Source organism: Sander lucioperca, chromosome 2 (assembly GCF_008315115.2).
Source record: "Sander lucioperca isolate FBNREF2018 chromosome 2, SLUC_FBN_1.2, whole genome shotgun sequence".
NCBI classification, from domain to species: Eukaryota; Metazoa; Chordata; class Actinopteri; order Perciformes; family Percidae; genus Sander; species Sander lucioperca.
The window spans coordinates 47,490,411-47,515,649 of record NC_050174.1 but is presented as its reverse complement, the minus strand read 5'-3'; the positions used below and the strand labels follow the sequence as shown (position 1 = coordinate 47,515,649).

Genomic DNA, 25,239 nt, shown 5'->3' with positions numbered 1-25,239 from the left:
GTGCTCACCTTCTTTAAATACATGCACACACACTGACGGTATGTTAAGCTGTACCACAAACAGGAGCTGCAGTAGTATCAGTAGCAGGAAGAGTATTAACAGTTTACACAAAATTGTGATATTGTGATACAAGATTAATTATCTGCCATTTGGTTCATTATATATAAATGTTATCTTTAAAGAAATGTAAAAAAAAAAAAAGGCATGTTATTTTGTGAGTTTATTTGAGTTTATCCATAACAATGAGTCGTGGTTATAAATATTTTATTTTGAAAATGTTTCATGAAGCATTGGTGATGGAGGAAGTATTCAGATCCTTTACTTAAGTAAAAGTAATTAATGCCACACTGTAAAAATACAGTGTTACAGTAAAAGTGTTATACTTTAGCAATTGTTTTAACTGGACCCACAGACACAGGAGACAGGAGTTGGTTGAAAACCGTTTTAATGCCAAAGAAAGTTGCAGGTGATCCAAACAGAAAAGGATTATTGATAAGTAGATTGATTGACATCTTCCTGAGTCTCTTGTTGGCTCTTGCTGCGTTCATGCCACCTGGGAATAACAGGGACCACCCCCGTGATTACGTTGTTTTTCCGACTGCCAGCATTCACATGGTCGGGATGCTTGTTCTTCTTCTTCTGTTATATTGGCGTTTGGCATAACAACTTGTTGCATGACTGCCAGCAACTGTTGGGCGTAGCCTAGAGCATCAGGTGTGTGAAAACATGGAGGCCACAATAACAAAAGATTTTCTGCTGTTTTCTTATGCGAGCATACAAACAGCACATGGACAGGTGTTTGTTTGTGTTATCTGCAGGACAACGAACGGGAAAGGACACGGATAAGGTGATTTTATACATGGGCCTATTTATGAATAATTTGAAACATGTTATGTCTGTGTATGTTTCATGGCAGAGGCGTTTGTCCACAATAAACAGTTCATTGTCATTGAAATGTGTTCAGTGAACCAAAGTCGCCTACATCAAACGTCAGTTGTCAACAACGCGTCACCAACTGGGAAACTCGGTTAGCAAAATCTAGCCCGAGTTTCCCACCTCTGATTCCCACAGGAATTGACGTGAGAAGTGACGTGAATGATGACGTTTTCACTCGTAAAAATGTTTTTCCGATGTCTATGAACGCAGCACAAGTTGCACCTGTTTGGGCAGGACAAATTAAATCTTTATCATTCTTATTGGTAGAAAAGATTTGTGATGTAATAAATTCCCCTCTAAGCTACGCCCCACCTTCCACCTGGGCAGAGGTCCAATCAGCCTGCATGTTTTCACACACCTGATACAGTTGGTGGCAGTCATGCAACAAGTTGTTATGCCAAAACGCCAATATAACAGAAGAAGAACATGCATAGACAGTGAAGCACATGAACGCTGGCAGTCGGAAAAACAACGTAATCACAGGGGCGGTCCCTGATATCCCCAGGTGGCATGAACGCACCATTTAAATGTGGCATGAACACACCATTTAAATGTGGCATGAACGCACCATTTAAATGTGGCTGGCTGCAGGTGTGTGGAGCAGCAGGTGTGATGAGTTTGGCTGAGTAGCAGAATGTAGGTCAGCCACACCCAGTCTCAGACACACAAACAGGGGACGACACAAACACAACAGGAAGGCAGGGGGGGGGAACTGGAGAAACAAGGGGAAATAGACAAAGTAGGCCAACTGCAGATTCTAACCAAAAGTCCTCAATTGGAAATGTTCCTTCAGTAAAAGTAGGCCTATGTAAGTATAATCGTGAAAATGTAGTTAAAGTATTGTGTGCCTGCTATACTATTATATATCATTAAATTATTACTCATGCATTAATGTAAAAGCAGGATTTTACTGTTGTAGTTGGTTGAGGTGAAGCTCATTTTGAACCTGCATTACAATTATCAACATTATTACAAGAAAAAACATGAACAATTACTTCAAATGTCAAAATAGTTTCACAATAACTTTCTAATGGACTAATGGTTTCAGCTGTACTTGTATAAACTGTTGGAGTTTAATTAATAACGAAACATCATGTTTTATAAACTCTTCACGTTTTGTGTGTAAAACCTTCATTTGTGAAGTAACTAAATCTATCTAATTATAAATGTAGTGAATTAGATGTAAAGGAGTAAAAGAAAATACTCCAGTATAGTGCAAGTACTTCAAAGTTGTACAGTACTTGAGTAAATGTACTTACTGTAGTTACATTCCACCACTGCAAAGGGATTTTATGTATCTATCACTAGAGCAGAGTGACAACACAAAAGAAGAGCAACATGTGTGCAGTTTGCTGTATCTCTCCTCTCATATGTTGATTCATCCATTTTATTTTTTTATCTTTAAGGATTGCATCGTTATATTCCTTGATATGATATATTGGGTGGTGGTGATGGCACAGTGGATATAACACATGCCTTTGGTGTGGGAGATCTGGGTTCAATTTCCACTGTGATACATGAACCAATGTGTCCCTGAGCAAGACACTTAACCCCTAGTTGCTCCAGAGGCGTGTTACATCTGACATATATAGCAATTGTAAGTCGCTTTGGATAAAAGCGTCCACTAAATGACATGTAATGTAATGTTATTTTCCATACTGGTAGATCATGCTGGCTGTTACTGCCTCCTGTGTTATCTTCCAGATCCACCAGAGGTCTCTGCTGAGTCTCTGCAGCCGCCTGCAATCAGCCTGAGGGATTGGCCTAAATAAAAGCTTATGGTGCCTCCAGTGGTGGAAAGTAACTACTAGGCTGCATTTACTCAAGTACTGTACTTAAGCACAGTTTTAAGGTACTTGTACTATCTTAAGTTTTTCTGCTACTTTATACATCTACTCCACTACATCTTTAAGGTAAATATTGTACTTTTTACTGTATTACATTTATTTAACTGCTATACTTACTTTGAGTTTACTCACAAAACATAAGATCAGCTTATTAAATCTGATGCATTGTTACAGATTGAAGGCCCCACAGACTCTCTCAGGTGTTTTCAGTTATGTGGCTGATTAGACCAATCAGATTGAAGCTCTGCTGGGATTTATGTGAGGTCATCATGTATTTATGTCTCAGCAGGAATTTGAAAAACGTGTCCATGCATTTATCTTTAGTAGACTTGGCTACTGTAACGGTGTCTTCAGGTCTCCCTAAAAAATTGATCAGACATCTGCAGCTGATTGAGAACGCTGCTGCTCGAGTCCTCACTAACACCAAGAAAGTGGATCACATCACTCCAGTTGTGAAGTCTGAGAAGAATTGATTTCAAAACACTACTGTTGGTTTATGAAGCACTGAATGGGTTAGGGCCAAAACACATGTCTGACTTTTCAGGTCGTCACTGCACTGTAACTTTTATTACTGTATTATCTTTTTTGATTATAGCTTGTTTTTACTTTCTATTTTTAGAAAGTAAAAGTTTTGTCCTTTTACTGTTTTTAATTGCTCATTAATGTTTTACTTTAAGCACTTTAAATTGCCTTGTTGCAAAAAGTTGCTATATAAATAAAGTTGCTTTGCCTTATAAGAATAATAGTAAAAATCTAACAGAAGAGCCCTTGAAGTCCTGTAAAAAATGTTTTATCTTGTTGAACACGATAATAACTTGGGTGTTATTCTATAAATGATTATCTTGTGTGCATATGATAAAATATATATATCATCTTTTGGGAACCTTTAGGGCTCCATAACTAAACATTCTAAAAGGGATTATTTTGCATATTGAGTACTTTTACTTTTGATACTTTAAGTACATTTTAAAACATATTTTTATTCTCCTCTGCTGGATAAATAAAGTTATTTGCATGTTTACACAAACTTTATATTCCTTGATTTAGTATGTTTACATATGAATGAATAATTTACCAAATTAAGTAATGACATTTTTAATATTGTGTCCTGCACATACTATAACTATGCCTAGAATAGTAGCTCTTAGCTGTGACACTAAATATCTTTGGCTTCTATAAACAAGATGTAACATGATTCAGGATGTCTGTATGATGTGCACATACTATATGTCCTTCATTTTTTTTGATAGAATATTTTTTAGCCACATTTCTTTAAACTTCAATAACAGCACAAATTATTCCAGTTGATATATATGTCTCCTCCCAGGCAGCACAGCAATGGTTATGTTTAGGGTTAAGGTTAGGGTTAGCTGCCTGGAAGGCGCCGTTGGAGGCAAAAAAAACACCATAGAGCGTGACATACTCCACAAGAGTTCTTCTGTCCTGATACTGCCCCGTGCTACCTTCCAGACCCACCAGAGGCCTCTACCTGCCTTCCTGAGAGCTGAGTCACTGCACCTGCCTGCAATTGTCTTATCAGCACGAATGATATAAGAGTTTCTCTGCTTCAGTTTCACGCTCATCACTTGACTTCCTGTCCTGTCTGAGCTTTTTGTCTTTGCTCTTCTTCAGTTAATATTCAGTGTTTTGCTGTATGTTTGATTTCTGCTTGTTGACCTAAGAAGCTTACTGTCTGATACAGTAGTGGAAGGAACTAAGTACATTTGCTCAAGTTCTGCACCTAAGTACAATTTTGAGGTACTTTACACTAACTTCTGATTTGATTTTACACACAAAACATCTGATTAACTTATTAAATTCACACGGGACATGAACAGTGGTCTCCTGAGTAAATGTCCTGTGTTGTTGATCAATCCATCAACAAAATACTCAAAATGTAATTGAGAATTCAGTTTAGTTGTAAGGGAGAAACTTGAAGGTTCCATAATTCAACACTGTGAAAGGGGCCAGTTTGCAAAGTGTCCACTGCTACTTTTGATACTTTATAACGTTAATCAGTGAGCTTCCTGTTGTTCAGTGTGGTTGTTTTAAGAGTCACATACCAGCAGCCGTGTGACAGACGGCTGTTTGTATTTGTGTGTGTGTGTGTGTGTGTGTATTTGCTTCACACCCTGGGGCAGCATCATATCACACCCCGAGAGGGTTGAAATGTCAAACACGTTATTACCCAACTGACACACACACACGCTCTCTCGTAAAGTGTGTTCTGAAGTTCATGACATAATTGTAAAAGCAGATCACTTTCTGTTTCTACACACATGTCATACCTTCATGGTCTACAGGATATATATATGTCTGCAACACATTCACACGCACACACACACGCACAAACCCAACACGTGTGTGTTATTTTTCTTTAATGATTCAGGATGTAACAGCTGTCAGGGAGCAGACTGAGTGCTGACTGTGTGTGTGTGTGTGTGTGTGTGTGTGTGTGTGTGTGTGTGTGTGTGTGTGTGTGTGTGTGTGTGTGTGTGTGTGTGTGTGCGTGCGTGCGTGCGTATGTGTCATCACTCTTGTGCTCTTGAGCTGTCTACAATCATGTCACATAGTTTTCATCAGCAGTTTGAACAGTTGACATGGAAATCTAAACATCTGCATTTGAATTTTTTTCATTCATGTGCACAGACAATAAGAATAGGAACAATCACATGATGATCATGTGATGTGACTGAAAGATCAGAAAAAAACAGTTACAAAACAGACCTTGAGGTGCATTAAACCAATATTAAAGTGTTGGATTATCTTCAAGTTTCACCTCTCTGTAGGCTGATTTTCATAGAAATTAACTGTAATCAATGTAAAAACTGATGGAAAATCATCAGCAGTGATATTAAAAGCACATAATTTGCTGTCAATGGCCTGAAACACAGTATAACCCTTTAAAGAGTGATGAGAGGTCTGCAGTTAGTGTGATGTCTTCAGCTCGTTCTGTGGTTTCTGTAAACTTTAACGAGCGGCCTGTATTCACAGCTGAGACTCCACACTGATGCTAAAGCTAAACTCACTGTCTGAGTCTTCCACAGACTCCAAATAGATGCAGCAGGCACCCAAGATATTGTCTTTTTTATTTTACACATTTTTCTTCCTTGTCAAAAACTCAACATAACCCAGAATGCAACTCTCCCTTTGACAGCTGTGTGTGAGATTGGCGTGTGTTATGCCAGGAGCAGCCAACGTAGCCTCGAGCAGAGATAAGCAGCAGGCTACAGAGGACTCACTTCTTTCCAACTGGACACCTCCAGATTTCTTTTTAATTTTCAAACTCTTGGTCCTCAACCAACACTGACTCAATTGACACTTGAGGACATTTATCAGACAACTCTCTCCTGTTGCTGTCCTGCTCTGTGGCCTGAGGTCTTCAGACTTTTGTTGTTAATTTTACTTTATTTAGAGACTGTGTGACAGTTTTTATTTAGTTTCTAGAGGATTTGGTATTTTTAGGTTGTTTCATTCATTGTGTTTGAGTTTTCTGTGCCCCTGTACCGCCGCCAGTACGTCTTCTGTTGTACACCGGTTTTGTGTCTACCCGCGTCAGCCTGCCTTTAGCTGAATCTCAGTTCTCTTAAATTGCATCCACGGTTCCTTCACTTGCTTTCCTTCATGGGAAATCATGGGAAGAGAGACAGAACGAGGAAACGTGTTTTAGAGGGAGGAGACCTGGGCTGCATTTCATAACCCTTAAATTGCCTCCTCGAGTCCTCCACTTGCTTCCCTTCCTCACGTTTTAGTCCCTCTCACCGAGGAGGCAAGGGTGAGATGCGAGGAAATCATGGGAGAAGAGAGGCAACGAGGAAATGTGTTTTAGAGTGATGAGACGTCTTTCAGCTGCACAGCTTCCAGGAAGGCTGCTTGCAGTCCTCGTTGTCTTGTTACCACTGTCATGATCCTGGGTTTTGTTTAGGTTCTTGTTTTATTTTGTAAAATAATAAAATAATATTTGCTCATATTATGCTCATTTTCAGGTTCATAATTGTATTTAGAGGTTTTACCAGAATAGGTTTACATGGTTTAATTTTCAAAAAACACCATATTTTTGTTGTACTACACATTGTGGCAGCTCCTCTTTTCACCCTGTGTGTTGAGCTCTCTGTTTTAGCTACAGAGTGAGACATCTCACTTCTGTTCCATCTTTGTTGGGAGTCGCACATGTGCAGTAGCTAGGTAAGGACTACTAGCCAGTCAGAAGCAGAGTATGATGGCGTGCTACACTAGCAGTTAGGCGAGCATTATAATTTGTGTTACAAAGTGACACACGTTCGTCCCGGAAGTAAAGGCTGGACTACAATAGAGTTGTTTGGAGCAGTTTGTGAACAGTGTTTTCTGTTGGAGAAGGTAAGTCCCTTTGGGGTGGACTTTGGGCTTTTTCACTTTGTAAACCTATAACGTGCACAAAAAAGATAAATAACACAATAAAGGAAAGGGAAAAAGCCAAAAAGCATAATATGAGCACTTTAACTAGTCATTTTCGGTGCCTAAAACTTAACTTTTGACACCGCATAATGCTCACTTTTCCTTGCCTAAACTTAACCGTATTCTCCGCCGAAATGACCCGCAGCTCGGGGTGCTCTTTACCCAGCTCACAGTCACCTATTCTCGGGTAACTGAACCACCAACTACCGCTGACCTGATGGAGCACCATGCGGCGCACCGTAGCTGGTGTTGCGGAGCTCTGTAGCAGCTTAAACAGCTAGCAACTGCCACTCTGTAGCACGGAGCTCTGTAGCCGATGTCACGTGACCAGCCTGTGGTCTCCTAGTTTTCGTATATCATACGTTTTAGTGTGCATAACTTTTCGTACGTTATCATACGAACCCATTCGTGAGAATGCATTGATCTCCAGATGTGTTGATTTTGAAGGTTTGTGATAAACTAAAGGATAACATGTTCCTTTATGCTTTGAGATAATTCCCCTACTTCTTTAGCTAAATTAAGTCTTTAAAAAGTCTCTTGGTTTAGCTTGAAAATGCATTGTCACAAAGCTGAAAAAGGGCTGTTTTTCCGACTCAATGAAGATTGACTTATTAGAGATATGTGGTTCTCATAGGACAGCTAAGCTACAAAACATATGCTCTTATTGAAAATGATGTATTTCTGTAGATTAAACTACCTAACAATATATAAAGGAGTTAAAATTGGCCTTAAACACCTACAGCAGTAAAATACAACATAGACATTTAATGCAGCACTAATATTAATGCACAAACATCAGATATAATGGGAAACACTGACAAGAAGCATTTTACTGCACAATTAATGCTTTTACCTTAAATACTTTAAGTACCTTTTGATGAAATACTTTTACTTCGATAAGCTTTTCACTGCAGGATTTTTACTTTTAGTGGAGTAGTTTAACAGTGTGGTATTAGTACTTTTACTGCAGTAAAAAATCGAAATGCTTCTTCTACCATGGCTCCATTGTGTCAGTAGTCCTTACAAACTACTTCATACTACTTTATAAATACTACAAACTGCTTCATCAGCCAATAAGAAGTGAGACTTGAACCAAGTCGGGAAATAAAAAACTGCTTCTATAAATAAGTTAATTCACACCTCTGAGCTCTCCCTCCATCCTCCTCCTGTCCCTGTCTCCATCACTCCTTCACATTTCTCTCACTCCCTATGTGTCCCTGAAGACCAGTTAGATTCCAGTACCATGAGCTCACTGGGAGAGAGATGGGCAAGAGAGCATCAGACAGAACAGAGAGAGAGGAAAACATGAATATGTTTACTGACAAATTTACAGGCTGACGGGAGTTTCACATGTAAAACATTTTTTTGTTGAGTGGGGAGGGACACACACACCCACACACGCATACACTAATATAAACAGCATTCTGTCATAACCCACCCTGTGAGGCTGGCGGACACTCAGTTGAAGCTCTGAAGGTTTGTGTGTTTTTTTGTCAGTAAATCTGAAATATTTCATATCAAATGTCATTATCTTTTAGTGTTTTAAGGTTATTTATTTATTCAAAGAAATGTATTTACTCTGTTGTTGTGATGTAGTTACTGGTTTCTTTTTAGTCAGTAACTTCATAACGTCCATAACAGCTTTAAGTATGAAACTAATTAGAAGAATTATAACTTTTTACAGTCTAGAGTTGGGTACAGCTCAATCTGCAGCTGTGCGGAGGTATTATGTTTGGATGGATTTAATGGCACATTAGTGGGATTCAGGTTTGTTGGAGAATTTTGTATGACCATCATTTCTGATAATTTAACTACCTGTAAAATAATGCAAAACTGTTTGAAAAGTAAAGAAGGTAAGAATAGTAGCTACTGTAGAGTAGTACAGTTTTGAGGTATTTAATGTGATTTGTTTTCATTTTCTTGTATGTTTAAGTAGCTAAAATTAGCTGGTTAATAATAAAATACAGTATACATCAGAAGTAACACAATATTATGATATGTACGCAGTGAAAGGGGTTAATCTGCCCAATGAATATTTTTTATTTAATATACTTTAAGAACAATTTAATGCTAGTACATCTCCACAATTTTGAATGTAGTAATTTTACTTGTAATGGTGTGGTATGTCGAATTTCATGCACTACGCAAGTCAGTACATAGTATAAAAAGTGTACTGCTTACTAGTGTACTAATGGAAGTGCACGGTTTGAGACACACTTTTACTTTAGTAGTGGATCTGAGTACTTCATCACCTCTCGTATTATTGGCAGTACTACCAGTATTACCATAATCTCAGTACAATAAAGCTTTGCAGTTAACTGCATGTTAAAGTGCAACTAAACACCAGCTGAAGGTCTTATAGGGTGCGGTCAGTACTCTAGGGAATTGTGTCTAAAATAAGGCCCTAAGGCCTGTCAAATCTGACTCCGGTTTATTAATTCCCGCGCCTTTTTTCACCGGACTTAAGTTTACCAGAACACAAGGATCAATCTGAGATGAAGAGTTCAGTTAAGCAAGTTTACTAAGGTCCAACATTTAAATCACAACACACGTGTGGATTCACAAAATGACATTAAGTTTCAAAGTCTCTGTCAAATTATGAACACCGTCTAGCCCAAATCCTCATCTCTTATCGTCTTTGCTTGAAGGCGTTGTTCTCCTCTCTCCGGGCAGTTTTTTTCCAGCTCTTACACACAAACACACACACAACGCATGCTCAAAAGCTTATACATGCTTAAAAGGAAGAAAAACCTGACATCCTTGGATACGTACATGTAAACAAAATTATATAGTACACACAGAGGCACACATACCAATAGCCACACACACACACACACACACAGTTCTGTTTTACTAACGGTGTGGCCAATGAGCTAACCATTCCTTTTAAGGCCTGTCTGGTGCCACTTATTCTGAGCTATAGGATAAGAACACACACGCAAAAGCCTTCCCCTACACGTTCCTGAACAAGTCTATACATGGTGCAAGAAATACATCTTTAATACTGAAAATAACACATCTAGATTATAGAAATATTTCTACAGTACGCTGTGACATCACTGTTTACAGGTGCAACAGACTTTAACTCTGTGGGCAGTGGAACAAAGCCATTCAACTCGGTGTGAAGTTACTCTTTAATTAGTCTCTCACTGCCAGACCTATCTCCACAGCGCTGTGGAGTAAGGTCTGGCTACACCACAGATACATTCTAGGATAGGAAGAAAAAACGCTCTGGGTTGTTTGCATTTCTTTAATCCAATCACAATCGTCTTGGGCAGCGCTAAGCTCCGGACGTAGTGGCGGTGGCTCTGCAAAATAGTCTCAGGAAGGAACTGGTTTTGGTGGAACATTTTAAATATTTAATATTAATGAAGTATTTAATGAAGTTAAATGTTCACACAATACAGTAACGTGAGCTATATAAATTAGCTGGATACATGGTCAAACGTTAATTTTCCCTTACCAGTGTATCGCTGTGTGTATTTAGTCCATAGCAATCCCCACCAATCGGTCCCAAAACATCCCAGTTAGATAAATGCCATAAACATATTCTTTGTACTGAACCACCAAAGAACCAAACAGGCCTGCTTTGATGCACAATCCAAATTTTCTTCAAAACTTGCCATTTTCAGCGTGTGGCTTGCTAGCTCAGTGTTTGTTGTTGTTTACCGAAGCGAACGGAGTTTGAGAAGGCTAACACACAGAGAGCGGAAGGTGAGGGGCAAAGCCTGACATCCGGCGCATGAGCCACGTGCCGGGTGTCAGGCTTTGTCCTGGAAATGTACTTCCGTTGATCCAGACTGCTCTTTAATCAAAGCGTCAGTACAATTAGTGTTGTGTTGTTGCAGATGAACTTGGCTCTGGTCCACGACAGACTGCACATTAAGACGTTCTGGGAGAAGAAGATTAACACTGAATGTCAACATGTTGAGAGCGAAGAGCAGAGAAAGAACAAGAGCGCACTGGAAAAGTAAGAAACGACTCAGTTACACACAGGAGTTATACAACCTACTGTAAACAACCTCCAACTGTAATAGTCTAAATGTAGTAAAGTAGCAATAGTAAAACTAAAAATACTCATAATGCTGGGCCCCCCGTGATTGCTTTACTGTTAGTGTCAGTGTTGTTACTGATGTGTTCATGTGTGATTAGCGACTAGATTAGTGTAAACGGGCAACACAATGCATTGTGATCCGATCACTGAACCAACTTGCCGAGGTGGTCTGAGATGCATTCGACCACATATCTATTGTAGTGTAAACGGTAACGTGTCCTGATGCGGCCCCGACAAGAACATAACAGGAAAATTGTTGGATTATGCTGACAGCGATATCTCCCACCTAAAGGCTAACCAACTGGTGCACACCTACAAGCTCACCTCCCAGGCTTTGATCCAGAAGGAGAACCTATTCTGGGCAAAGTGTCTCTTTCCTGAAGATCTATGGAGGTCCTTGAATGTGGCACCTGTGATCAAGCTGAATGTGGTTTGAGTTGTCTTGGACACGTGGCCGCCTGGCAAATAGACACATCTAAAAACAGACGCTCTCATTACAAACAGCCTCTCGTCTCTCAGCGAGCTGGAGGACATACCAGGACAAACACTCGACCCTGCAGATAGTCTGGTTGTTAAAGGTCTCAGTAATGATGATCAGTAACGACCAGAAACCTGAACTCACCTCATAAACCCGTAGACTGACAGAAAATACACAGCCTTCAATCGTTTTACAATCACATGTATTATAAGATGTTTCAACTTTTGTCACACAGAACATGCGGCGCATACAAAGTCAATGCAAAGACGTGAATAGACGCAAATTCACACCGGGCGACACATCATTCATGTGATGCTGTGTCGCAAAATCTTATCAGCGTTTAGATTCTCCTGCTGAGGGTGCTTCTCACGTAGCTTAAATTGCCTCCTCCACTCCTCCACTTGCCTCCCTTCCTCGCGTCTTAGTCCCTCCCATCGAGGAGGCACAGGAGAGACTCGAGGAAATCATCGGAGAAGAGAGGCAACGAGGAAATGTGTTTTAGAGTGATGAGACGGCCTTTCCTCTGAAGCATCACATGAATTTGTCAGCTGTTTGTGCAGAGTTAGCAACTCCTTCAGCTGCACGACTTCCGGGAAGGCTGCTCTCGTATATCCTCGGCTATAGCTCCTCGATGATCCCTCCTCGATGCTCGCTCCTCGGTCTTCAGGGCAGAAATAAGAGCTTTGAGACGGCCTTCACCAAGGAGGGACGGAACAACTTCCGGTTCAGCTGAGGACCGAGTCGATGACCTATCGAATAAGGGTGATGAGATTCAGCCCTGCTGTCCAACATTGTTGAATTGTTAAATTGAGGAAACAATTATTGTAGCCATGTGGGCAGGGGGAAATCTCGGAGTTGTGTGCTCTTCCGGATGATGTTAGTAACCTAGAAACGTCAGTGTTTGGTTTTCCGAAGTATCTGGGACTTCCACAACAGGTACAAAGCAGCAATAGTGGTTATTTCGACCATGGTTGATTAAGGAAAGAAATGTCGGAAAGAAACAGTGTTACATTAAGCCCTTCTTCCTCTCCAGCGCTCCAAGTGCAGGTAATACGAGGCGAAAATTCGCTTTGCATTTGGTGTTAACACATAAGTTTGATCAATTAGCCTGCCTTCTAATACAACCATGAAAATAGACATAAATAATGTAAAGTGCAGTGTAGGCTAGTTTAGAGTTTATATTTTTATAGTCTGGCTCAACAGATGTACATTGCTGGGATAAAGCCCCTTCCCTCTCACTATTTTTCTTTTATTGGGGCTTATGCTGCATTTACTTGCTCCTCGGATGGTCCCATTTCCCGAGTTGGGAAGTCGTTTTTCGGCTTGGGTGTTTTCATTAGCTTTATGTCAGAATATAGAATAGAATAGTTTATTTGTCATTGCTTTACAGACAACGAAAACCAGTTTAGCAGCTCCGCATTGACGGCATAACACATCATTAAAAACACAAACAGTCATGCCAGGATAAAATAAATAAATAGATTTAAGTTAAAAAAGTTGCATAAGGGATTAGGGTAGATGAAAGTGCATACAGTGCTAACAGACAAACAAACCGGCAACACGCACAAACAGAACAGTCCCAGGTGTGATAGCAGTTCTTTTTCAGTGGCCATTTGGGGTTATGGATTTGACAGCTTGTGGATAGAAGCTGTTTTTTAACCTGTATGATTTGGACTTCATGTTCCTGAATCTCCTACCAGAGGGTAGTGGAGAGAACAGAGCGTGACCAGGGTGTGTAATGTCCTTGAAGATACAACTGGCTTTCTTCTGCAGTCCACCATTGTAGATGTCGGTGAGTGAAGGCAATGGTGCAGGTCCTTCCTATTTTCTGTGCAGCTGGAGAACCACACATTGCAGCAATAGGTTAGTATGCTCTCTATCACTGACCGGTAGAAGTTGGGCAGCAGTTGGAGAGGGAGGTGAGTGAGTTTTAGCTTCCTTAGGAAGTAGAGCCTCTGTTGTGCCTTTCCCACCTGGTGAGAGATGTGCGTAGTCCAGGTGAGGTCAGCCAAGATGTGCACACCAAGGAATTTAAAGCTCTCCACCCTCTCTACTTCCTCTCCATGAATGGAGAGGGCAAAGTGCTCAGTGCACCTTGATCTCCTAAGGTCCATTATGATTTCCTTGGTTTTGGAAGTGTTTAAGTCCAGGTTATTTTGAAGACACCAGTTAGTCAAGTGCTGAACTTCCTCTCTGTAGGCTGCCTCACTGTTGAGATATCAGGCCTACTATGGTGGTGTCAACAGCGAATTTGACAATGGTGTTATTGGGGTGAATGGGAGAGCAGTTGTGTGTAAATATGGAATAAAGGAGGGGGCTGAGGACGCAGCCCTGGGGTGTGCCTGTGTTGAGTATGAGGGTGGATGATGAATGCTTCCCCATCCGTACATTCTGTGGTCTGTTACTGACGAAGTCCTAGATCCACATGCACAGTGAACTGCCCAGGCCAAGGTTACTCAGTTTCCGTGGAATGACAGTATTAAAAGCGGAGCTAAAATCCACAAACAGCATCCTTACATAGGTGTTGTCATTGTCTAAGTCTAAGTGTCTAAGTGTCTAAATGTGTGAGGGTTGTGTGAAGGGCTCAATGGGGTATTAAGCCTCCAATGTCACCTTCCAGGCAGCTAACTCTAACCTTAACCCTAAACATAACCATTGCCGTGCTGCCTGGAAGGCGATGTTGGGGGCTTTAAACACCAAACACCATGTGAAGGGCTGTGATGATAGCATCCTCTATTGATCTATTTGCTTTGTATGCAAACTGGTGTTGGTCATGACCAGCAGGGATGCCATATTTGATGTGGGAGAGGATGAGTCTCTCAAAGCAATTGGTGATAACTGGTGTTAATGCAACCGGGCGGTAATCATTGAGGCACCTCTGTCAGCTGAACTGCGCAGTCCTCAAGGATTCTTCCGGTGACACCGTCTGGGCCAGCTGCCTTTCTCTGGTTAACTCCACGCAGGGCGGACCTGACCTGATGCTGGAGAGGGCAGGGGGTCATCCTTCCCTGGTAGTGCTGGCTGGGTGCAGATCGTCCTGCTCCGTTGGTCAAAACGGGAGAAGAACTGTTTCAGCGTGTCTGGAAGCATGCTATCTGTGGTGTGGGTGTCTGTGAAAGTGTCCTTGTAGCCAGTAAGAGTTTTAATTCCCTGCCACATTTCTTTGGAGTTGTTAGTGGAAAAGTGTTCCTCTATTTGCTGTTTGTACTTGCGCTTGGCCTCTTTGATGCCTTGTCTCAGATTATATCGAGACTCTTTGTTGGTCTGCAGGTTCCTGGATCTGAAGACCACATCTCGGGATTTGACCTCAGCTTGCTGTTGAACCAGGGTTTTTGATTTGGGAATATTTTAACCTGTTTTGTTACTGTCTCACAGAAGTTTATGTATGAGAGGACAGCTAGAGTGTGGTCTTCCAAGTCTGACCCCTCTGCAAAAACTCGCCAGTCTGTGTCCTATATGGAAACAACATGAACGCTACAAAGAAGATGTAGTGAAGATGAAGTTGTATTTTATTGCTCAGAGTTTAAACAATAGCTGTTTTCAGTATTTATTTCCAGTTAGAAGCTTCAGTGATTTTGTCCCAGACTTGTTGCTGGCCCAGTACATTCCCTTAAACCACTAAAATATTGATTTACCTGACTTGTTAATGGTAATAAATAACTTTTTTAACTAATCTATGTCACTACTGTACGTGGACAGCAACTAATGTTAATGGTTACAACCTAATACCATATTACAAATTAAATGTGAGCAAAAAATGTATATGCAATACATGAATTAATAGTTTCTTACCATTAACCCAACATTTACTTTTGTCCACCATGCTTCTGCGTAATATGACGCCAACTCCGCAAGTAGTGTAAAATTTCACTGACTTTCTGAGTCTTTATTCCAACTTAAGAGGGCTTTGCCGTGAATTTTCCCAGTCGGAACTAATTTGTTGTCCCAAAGTTTCCCTCTTTGTTCCCTGTCTACTCCAACTGTGCCTTGTCTTGAGATTAGCTCCTAGTATATTTTTACATGTCTGTTCTTTGACTTTTTTGTCTGTGTGATTGTTGTGATTTCCAGTGTTGCTAATTGTGTTCAGCCTTGTCTTAGTTTGTATACTTGTGGGAGAATAAATAGTTTGCTCCTGTTCCTGTATCCTACCTGTTGCTGTCCTGTCTGCTTTTGGGTCCAAACCCGCACACACCAGATCCACCCATCTCTCTAGCACAGTTTATTTATTAGACATGCTATCTGCACCACCACAGGTTCTTCTTCTGTCATACCGTCATTACATTATGATGGGATTGTCAGGCGTATGTATACATCCTCCTATTAAACCTTCACCTCTTTGCATTACACCAGCTATTAGCCCTATCCCTCCTAACTCCAGTCTTCTCCTCCTCTACCCCCCTTCACCTCACACCCACCACCTCAACCCTTCACACCTAATCCCCCTGCTATCCATTACACTGTACCCCTAATCCCCCACCTATCAATACCATGTATCTCCTAATCCCCCAGCTATCTATTACAGTGTAACCCCCAACTCCACAACTATCTGCCCCCCCCCCCCTGCCGCCACTAACCCGGCTCTAGTCCCTGATAATTGTGTCTGTTATGTGTGACCTGGCCAGAGGTTGAGAAAAATTTGTGGACATTATTATCACAAAGCAATGAGTGATGGAGGCTGGCTGACACACTGAGCACAGATATATAGAGGCTGAAATTAGAAGATATTCTGTTCTAGATAACAACATTATGACTTATATAGTAAATGTGTTGATGCAAAGTTTCCATTTGACTCTTAAACTAGGACTTAAAAATACATTTTTACTCCCTCTACTCTCAATGCAGCACAGTTTAAGTATGAGCTGCAACAATTAGTAGGTTTATTGATTTGTCCATCAGCAGAGAATTAATCGGCAACTGTTTTGATGAAATGTCATAACGTGTCCTGATGCGTGAAATGAAATGTGAGGATCTTCTGCTTGTGAATATTTTGGAGTCATTTTATTACATCTCTTTTTTTTTCCGTACTGTCTGACCAAATAACTAATCCTGCATGAATCTTCCTTTCCACTGTGTCTGTCTTCAGATGTCTTGGTCAAACTCAAGAGACGATTGGCTTACAGCGGAGGGTGGTCAGCTCACCTGGACTCTTAGTGTTCAGTTACTGTAGATTTAAAAATGCATCTTTTTCTCCCAATTTCAGCCCTCCATCCTAAAAAGCATGCTTTTCCAAAAACGTCTCCAGAGTTTATCATTTGAGGGGGAAAATATTTTGCAACCCGGTGACAATGAGGCAGTAAAGTTGAGAAGAGATTCAGGCTTTTTTTTTTATTGTTCAGGGGTTTCAAGTGTGGGAAGAGACCAAAGCTACCTGGTAACCCCCCTGTGGACACATGTCGTTCTTATATTTAAACTGCTTTTAGAAAATTAGTCTTCTATAAAAGCTGGACCATAAGCTCTATCTTTTATTTACTTAAGTTTAGTTTAATAAATTCAAACTAAAGTCAATCAATGCTTTTACTTTTTTGTAGATAGTCTGAGGACTCTATGGTCTGTCTGTCTATTTTGTGTCTGCCTCTGCTGAGGTCAGGTGGCTTATCAGCAGCTAAAAAGACAAATGGAATAATCCAGAAAACTCGACAGGAAGGTGACGAAGACACAGTGAGGACAGCTGACAGTGAGGGTTAGGTTACACAGCGTGTCTGTAGTCTATTTGTCTTTTGTCTACACGTTTGCAATTTTTATCTGCTGCGTGCATGCTTACACGCAGAGTGACGGTGTGTATTTGATTGATCGTGAAATAAAAGAGTGAAGTGAAACGCTGATGTGACAGTGATAATACCACAGCTGTCACCAAGATACCAGATCTGCCTTGACTAATAAAGGGCCTGACACACCAAGCAGACGGCCAACAACTAGTGGCAACGAAGGCCAACTGTGGCGTTGCCGCACGTCGCCTTTGTGTTGGCCAAAACATTTAAATAGAACAATTGTTTTAGATGGGATACTGAAACACTACGAGGACCAATACGCTACAAAGACCTAAAACTATGAGGACCGAAATAACTGTAAGGACAGAAACACTGCGAGAAAAGAAAAGAAACACTTTATTTTGACTCACCTTCTTTGTGTTTCTGAGGCTGTTAAATAAAAGGTATACAACATCTGTGTTTGAAGCTGCTGAACACAAGTAAAGAAAACCTTCCTCTGTGTGTTTCCAGGCTGAGGGCGGAGTGGCTGGTCCGCCTGGAAAACAGAACCAAACACCTGAAGAACCTCGACAAGTACGCCAGTAAGGTCAAGGTGGAGAACTCTACCGACCAGACAGGAGCTCAAACAAACAGGGATGAAGAAGATAAACTGTGACTTCATAATATTAAGAGCAATAAAGTGACTTTTTGGCAAATAAGAACTTTGATTCTTATGTATTGAAGTCTGTAGAATTTAGTCAGAATTCGGATATTGTGTGCACATAATAATAAAAATAAGGGTAAAAATCCTATATCTTGACAACCAACAGTTTGCACAGGTTTTGTTTGCTGTACAGACAATACGGTAAACTGTATTGTGATGACACAACAGAACACACAAACAGGGCCATAGACAGTATATTATAAATACTGAGATCATGATTTTGAATTCTTAACACCACAAAATCTTCCTGACAAATGTTTAACTAGACTAACATGATGTTCATTCATTTAATAGTTCAGTTATATTTTCTGTAAATCAGTCGTTCCCACAGTGGGTGCCTTGATTGATCACATCATTGTTCATTTTTAGTGTGTTTTTAAAGCAACTACAGGAAACTTTCATTCTGTGTTCATTTTAACAAAATTGGTTTCCAAGAGCACCACCACCTCGTGCCATTAAGATCTTAATCTGGCTGTAATCACATGAATTTGTTTTGGAAGTAAGTGAGGGAAAGACGCAACCATAAATACAATTTTTTATTTTTTTAAAGAGATGTTTGCTGGATGCATAGCGTTGAAGTAATGTATCTAATTTGGGGCTCTGTAAGATTAATAATTGTAATATGATGATGGTGAAAAAAAGTCAACTTTGATTTAGCCACCAACGTAAATTCATATACATACAATGTATTTCATGAATAAAAGACCTTTTACATACCTGAAATGAATTCTCTGCATATCTGTTGAATGACCGACCGAAGATTGACTATTTTCGATGGTGCTCTGTCACTATCCCTTTCAGCTTTTTTTTTTTAAATTATGCAAGCCATTCTTTTCTTTTTTTCTCTTTGCTGATCCTGCCACAGTGTCAGCCATAACAATAAAGTATAACGTCAAAAAGAAAAATCTCCTCCTCCTTCCTTTTAATTGGCTAATGTACGACTTACTGCCAAATTTTGCTTGGGAGATTGTTAAAAAAACAAGAGAGGTTCTGGCTGCTTGTGGAAGACAGATATCCATCCACTGCGGTACTTCGCCTTAAAGGAACACGCCGACTTATTGGGACTTTAGCTTATTCACCATAACCCCCAGAGTTAGATAAGTCCATACATACCCTTCTCATCTCCATGCGTGTTGTAACTCTGTCCGACGGTTCCACCGGTAGCTTAGCCTAGCATGGATCCTGAAGGTAATCGGTTCCAACTAGCATACTGCTCCCAATAAGTGACAACATAACGCCAACATGTTCCTATTTACATGTTGTGATTTATATAGTCACAGCGTGTACAAATAACAAGGTCACATGAGACACAGCCATCTTCTAACCGTATATAAACTGGGAGCTATATTCTCAGAAAGGCGAAGCATTGCTGATCTGCTTGGGGCTTCTCAGGTGCTGCAAGCATATCACTCCGCCCAAGTAGCAGACTATACAAATCACAACATGTAAATAGGAACATGTTGGCGTTATGTTGTCACTTATTGGGAGCAGTAGGCTAGTTGGAACCAGTTACCTTCAGGATCCGTGCTAAGCTAAGCTACCGGTGGAGCCGTCGGACAGAGTTACAACACGCACGGAGATGAGAAGGGTATGTATGGACTTATCTAACTCTGGGGGATATGGTGAATAAGCTAAAGTCCCAATAAGTCGCTGTGTTCCTTTAACCAACATGAGTGTGATGTGTCTCTCTCATCTCTGAAAGAGGGTCGATGGATTCACACCTGCAGCTTGTTCTCTCTCCACATCAACAGCAGCCTCGGGTCATATTAAAATACCTTCGACCTGTTTTGTTTGTGGTTAAATAAATAGAAGCTCATTTTAATTTTAAAGAAGGTTAAAGAAATACATTAAACATATTTGCCTATTTAAATGTATTGATTATTTTAAGTTATATGCATCTGCAAATCTGTAGAGCACCTATTGGCTATTATTCTGAGTGATTGAGAATGGGCCAATATTATTTAACCGTATATAATATAATATTGCATCTAAAACTGTTAAAACCGATAAGCATCTGTTAACATATATGCATGTTATGTATATTGGGGGTTGGGTATATAATATATAAAACAAAGAGAATAAGTGTATTTCCCAAAATATTGAAGTATTCATTTAAAGTGTTTTTTTTTCACTCTAAAGAAAGTTTAGAATCTTTCTTATGAAATCAATCAGATACAACATACGTATTTTATTGTTCTGTTGACATTAAAACTCTTAAATCCAACTGATAAATTAAATAAGACATTTACTTTTCAGAATAAAAGTTCCTTTAAGAAAAGCCAACCGTGTTCTTTTCACAATAAGAGTCCTCTTGGTGAATGATACAGTGATATAATGTGGTCAGTACAGGCTGTGCATAGGTAAAATGGAGGTGTTTTTGGTCTTCTCCAGCAGTTTCTCTTTCAGTGTTTGTTTCTGGACTTCGTGCCAGACGTATCGAGGGTTTTCTACAGGTGGAGGCTGTCCCGTCCCCATCCACTCTACCTTTTCTCCGTCCTCATTGCGTTGGACGTGGTCGGGCACCAGCGCCACCAGCGTGTTGAAGCACACGCCGTCTGTCTTCCCGTGCTGACGCCCGTTGTGCTGCAGGCTGAAGACGCCCAGCGTGTTGACGTCTTGGTCATAATATGCTGACGGCATGGCTTCCTGCACCACCACGTTGGCTGCCCACGTCACCGCGTGAGTCTTTACCGCCGCCGCCGTGGGAAGGTGGAGCACCGGGGCTGCAGGACAGAGAGGGTAATGTAGTATGTAGGGGTGCACGATATTGAAAAAATGTGATATTGCGATATCGATAATGAATATTGCGATATCGATATTAATTTCGATATTTTTAAACATATGTAAATTTACCAAAGTTATGGGAAAACGCATCAAAATAGATTTATAACAAATAAAACAAGTTTTCTTACAATGCAATTTCAACGTCATATTGGACTGGTCCAACATGTTTCTACAGAACAGGACATGTTTTACTGCTTGGACAGTATACAATAAATAAATAAAGAGCATGTCTATAGAACAGGACATGTTGTACTGGTTGTATATACACGACTACAGTATAAAAAACAATGCAATGCACATCTGTTGGCTTAAAACCAAAGTATTTCCAAGCTACCTACAGTCACAATAACTACAAGAGACAGCTATCATTCATTTTCAATGGGAGTGGCCGTTTGGCCACGAGCGACTGCCAATCAGAGTGAAGGCAGCGTGAGGGCTTGGCTCAAGTCGAAGAAAATAATTCAAGATGGCGGACAACGCTTCAGGACATCGTATTTATGTATATATCTGATATGTTTGGCATTTAATCTCATATATTGTGTTACTTTTATCGAGAAATAAATACTTTTAAATCCAAAAACATCGTTCTTGTGACTTAACAATACCTCTGAAGTAACTTTTAAGACGTGGTTTAAGGTAGCACCGGAGAATTTCTGTTTACTGTTGCCAAGCAACCAGGGCAGGGGTAGGCTAGGCAGTGAGAGAAACTTAAGTGTCTCCCCTGTTCTTTCTGACCACGGTGGAAAATCTGTAGCAGGAAAAGTTAACCCTCTCCTTGATTTCATGTTGTTTATGGAGAAGGAGAACCAGGAAATGAGTCGGGGGAAATACAACGCTACCAAGTGATGTGTATTTTTCGAGAGGTGCATCAAAGAGTATAGATGTAACGCAAACAAAATATCGCGTAATTATCGCGAGACTTTCGGTATAATATTGCGCAACGTGATATCGCGATAACGATATTGAGTCGATATATTGTGCACCCCTAGTAGTATGGGACAAAAAAAATGATCTGTCTGAAAGATGAGCAAAAAACTTCTAATAAACCTTCATAGTTGTGGTACTAATAACTAACTAACTAATTACAGAATACTTTTTGCAATATCTTACTTAAAAATATAATCATGTTTTTAATTAAACAAAAGTTCTCAAATATTAAATGTCTAACAAGCCTGAGCCTACAGGGCTCAGACGTGATGGTGTATTTACGTCATATTGAAGTTATTGTAATTAGGATTCTAATTAGTGTTTTAACAAATACTACAATAAAAGGTCCCTATAAGTTGTTTAGTATATTATCTGTTACTTCTCTGACAAAAGTGAAATGGGAACAACATAAACTTGGTAGAAATAATGTAAGTAGCAAGTAAAAAAGCTTTTATGAAGAATTAGGGTAAAGTAGAGCCACAGACAGAAGGACCAACGGCTAATAATCGTTGTAGAAATCATAATGGAAAACTGACACATAACTTGAGACGACAACAACAGTTTTTTGTATTTCTTTTGGCAATAAAGAGTTAAGTCGAAAAAAGAAACTGGACTTGGAAAACACTTCAACAACTGATTTTCATCAGCAGCTCAGGCAGTGAAAATCAACCTGAAACCTGAAGGGAATTAGTTTTTATTTGATCTTTTGAGCAATCAGTTACCTTTGATAAGCAGGACCCAGATCTGTTCCTCAGCGTTGGTAAAGACCAGGACAAGTCTCTGCACCACGTGACGGCAGCTCAGGTCTACAGGTAACGTGACAGGATGCCAGGGATCCTGACGGTACCTGAAAGCATCACAGCAGACAGAGTCAGGGTCAGTATTCAAAATATAAAAATGTGTGGGTTTTGGTAAGAACGGTCAGAGATTTAGTGAAACCCTCTTGTTCTCTCTCGTCTCCACATGTTTCAGAGGGATATCAGTTTCATCAATATGTGTTCAGGACATATTTACTCTAGCAGAGAGTTTAATGTCGTACTTGAGTCCGCAGTCAATGAGACGGAGAATGTCTCGTCCTCTCAGAGGGAGAGCAGACTGTCTGTCCCACCAGGAGGCCTGAAGAGACTCCTGATCTGCTGCTGACAGACTTTTTAGACTCCCACCTCAGAAACGGAGAGAAGGTTTACATTAAAATCATCATACATTTAAAAAAATACCATCTGCAGTTCTAATTTCAGGCAACACACTATCCCTGTTAGTTTCATGTATATTATGTATGTTACGTATGTATGTATTAAGACACATAAAAATAACCTTAAAAGATCATCTCCCCCCTCTACCTAATGTAAAAATCCAGAATCTATGAATATGTCAATATTTCTAAAGTTTAACTGCTGGACGCAAGATATCTCCTGCCCTATAGATCCTGCAGGTAAGTCCAGCTGTTAAATTGAGATTTAGGGTGAGCTCCGAGACAAACTCTGTAGAATCATCATTCTGTACAGTGAATTTAACAACAACACAGTTTCAGGTTTTTTAATGGAGAGCGACAGAGTCAGGTTCAGTTTGGTTAATTATGTTCATGAGGGTCCTCATAAGAACGGAAGTACAAACGTGCGTGTATGTGTGACCTCTGACCTGTGACTTTAGCAAGGAAGGTGAAGCGGATCCACTGCGGTCCCTGCTCCTGGATCAGCAGCAAGGTGATTGGCTCACAGTCAAACCCCGCCTCCTCCTTCACCTGCAGACAAACAAGAGCGGTAACTCAGGTAACCGGGACAAGTTTGTGTGTGTGTGTGTGTGTGTGTGTGTGTGTGTGTGTGTGTGTGTGTGTGTGTGTGTGTGTTGGAGATGTCACGATACCAAAAATCTAGTATTCGGTACCGACACCAACAAAAGCAAACAATACTCGATACTAAAGTCGATACCACGATGTATGTGTAAAAAAAAAGGAAGAAAATAATAATAGCGTGTGTGTGTGCATGTGTGTGCGTGTGTGTGTCTCACCTCCCTCCTCAGCGCCTCCTCCAGGCTCTCCCCCACCTCCACCCTCCCTGCAGGCAGGTACCACTGCTTATAACAGTCCGTCTTTGCCTCCTGCACCATCAGCACCTCCTCCTGATGGACAACACACACACACACACACACATTTAGACCCAATAATTAATTAAATAATAATGCAAATAATTGGCAGATAAATTGATAATGAGGTAACCTTCTCATTGAAGATGATGGCGCAGACAATGTAGGTGACAGTCTTCCTCAGATTCGCCGGTTTACTCTGCTCCAGGCCCACGTCACAGGCGGTGACCTCTGACCCCTGACCACTTAGCAGCCTCTCCACCTGCTCCTCCACCTGCCGCCACTCCTTCTCCGTCACCTCCATGTCTGCAGGTACATGGGAAAATAAATACGCTTCTCAGACAAAATGTACGTGTAACATCTCAAATGTTTTATTACACTAAAGTAACAGAAAGCAAACAAAAGTGTTTTAATAGTGATTTGTTGTAAATATATAATTAGATGATTATTACAGTTTTTGATTTCATACTGAGCTTTTGCAGGCTGGTTTTCATTTATTTGTTGGGGTTCATTATTTACAGTAGGATGGGTTGGTGATGCACAATAACATGAACATATCTACAACTGAATCCAACCTTTATGAAGTATATAATGTTCAGTTTGTATTGACACTGTGTTACAGAGAAGATGTTTATTTTGTAGGTTGCGGTTAATATGGTGTGTTCTGTAGAATGTTCCTGTAAGGAGTGGTGGAAGTTTGAATGAAGTGAATTATTATTTTTACCAGAGATATTAAAGAGACAAATGCCATGATGTAAACAGCAGTATGGAAAATATTCTCTATTTCCAGAGCTTAATAAGCAGATATTAGTATCATAATATTAGTTAACGGTCAGTATTCTTCCAGTTAACACTGTGAATGTCATTTTACTTGACAGATTGCTAAGAAAAGTATTTTTTTCTATTTTAAATACATGTGATGTAACCACAATGCTATGAAAAGCTTTTTTATTTTTGTTGATAACTAGCCTGACATGCAGATTAATTATTGCTTATAACTAGCTAATCAGCTTTTGTCAGAGTGCTCTGACAGAAGCTAATGTTAGCTTTGTCGTTAGGAAAATCCGTTTTCCACTTTTGTCAAACTTCCCACCCGAAAAAGATAGATATTATAAAATCACTCCGACAAATTAACAGAAATAAAAGCACGAACCGTATGTAATTAACGACCGTGTTAAGTTTCCATTCCCACTGTGCTGACTGCTGCTGCTCTGTTTTGACATTTGACACCTTCAAGCTAACCTGGAAATAAAAATCTTCAGGTTCGGGAGTTTCAAAATAAAGGC

General features: G+C 40.2%; 2 protein-coding genes across 4 annotated transcripts; one reads left to right on the top strand and one right to left on the bottom strand.

The window, feature by feature from the left end:
• The first annotated feature begins 8,420 nt into the window (after window positions 1–8,420).
• Window positions 8,421–18,155, top strand: LOC116056916 (protein FAM240B). Of its 2 annotated transcripts, none has more exons than XM_031309340.2 (3): window positions 8,421–8,693; window positions 11,066–11,187; window positions 17,968–18,155. In XM_031309340.2, exons 2-3 carry the CDS (start codon window positions 11,066–11,068, stop codon window positions 18,110–18,112), a joined length of 267 nt encoding a protein of 88 aa, XP_031165200.1. In that variant the 5' UTR covers window positions 8,421–8,693; the 3' UTR covers window positions 18,113–18,155. The 2 variants fall into 2 exon arrangements, with proteins under 2 accessions (XP_031165200.1, XP_031165201.1); XM_031309341.2 differs by having other exon boundaries at window positions 8,430–8,713.
• Window positions 17,274–25,239, bottom strand: nudt18 (nudix (nucleoside diphosphate linked moiety X)-type motif 18). 2 transcript variants are annotated; one of them, XR_004896748.1, is made up of 9 exons: window positions 25,107–25,239; window positions 24,087–24,259; window positions 23,879–23,989; window positions 23,510–23,612; window positions 22,911–23,034; window positions 22,594–22,718; window positions 20,449–20,883; window positions 19,947–19,956; window positions 17,274–18,196 (listed from the first exon to the last, which is right to left on the bottom strand). XR_004896748.1 is itself a non-coding variant. In XM_031309264.2 (7 exons), exons 1-7 carry the CDS (start codon window positions 25,174–25,176, stop codon window positions 20,501–20,503), a joined length of 1,089 nt encoding a protein of 362 aa, XP_031165124.1. In that variant the 5' UTR covers window positions 25,177–25,239; the 3' UTR covers window positions 20,331–20,500. The 2 variants fall into 2 exon arrangements, 1 of the variants encoding a protein (XP_031165124.1); XM_031309264.2 differs by lacking the exons at window positions 17,274–18,196; window positions 19,947–19,956 and having other exon boundaries at window positions 20,331–20,883.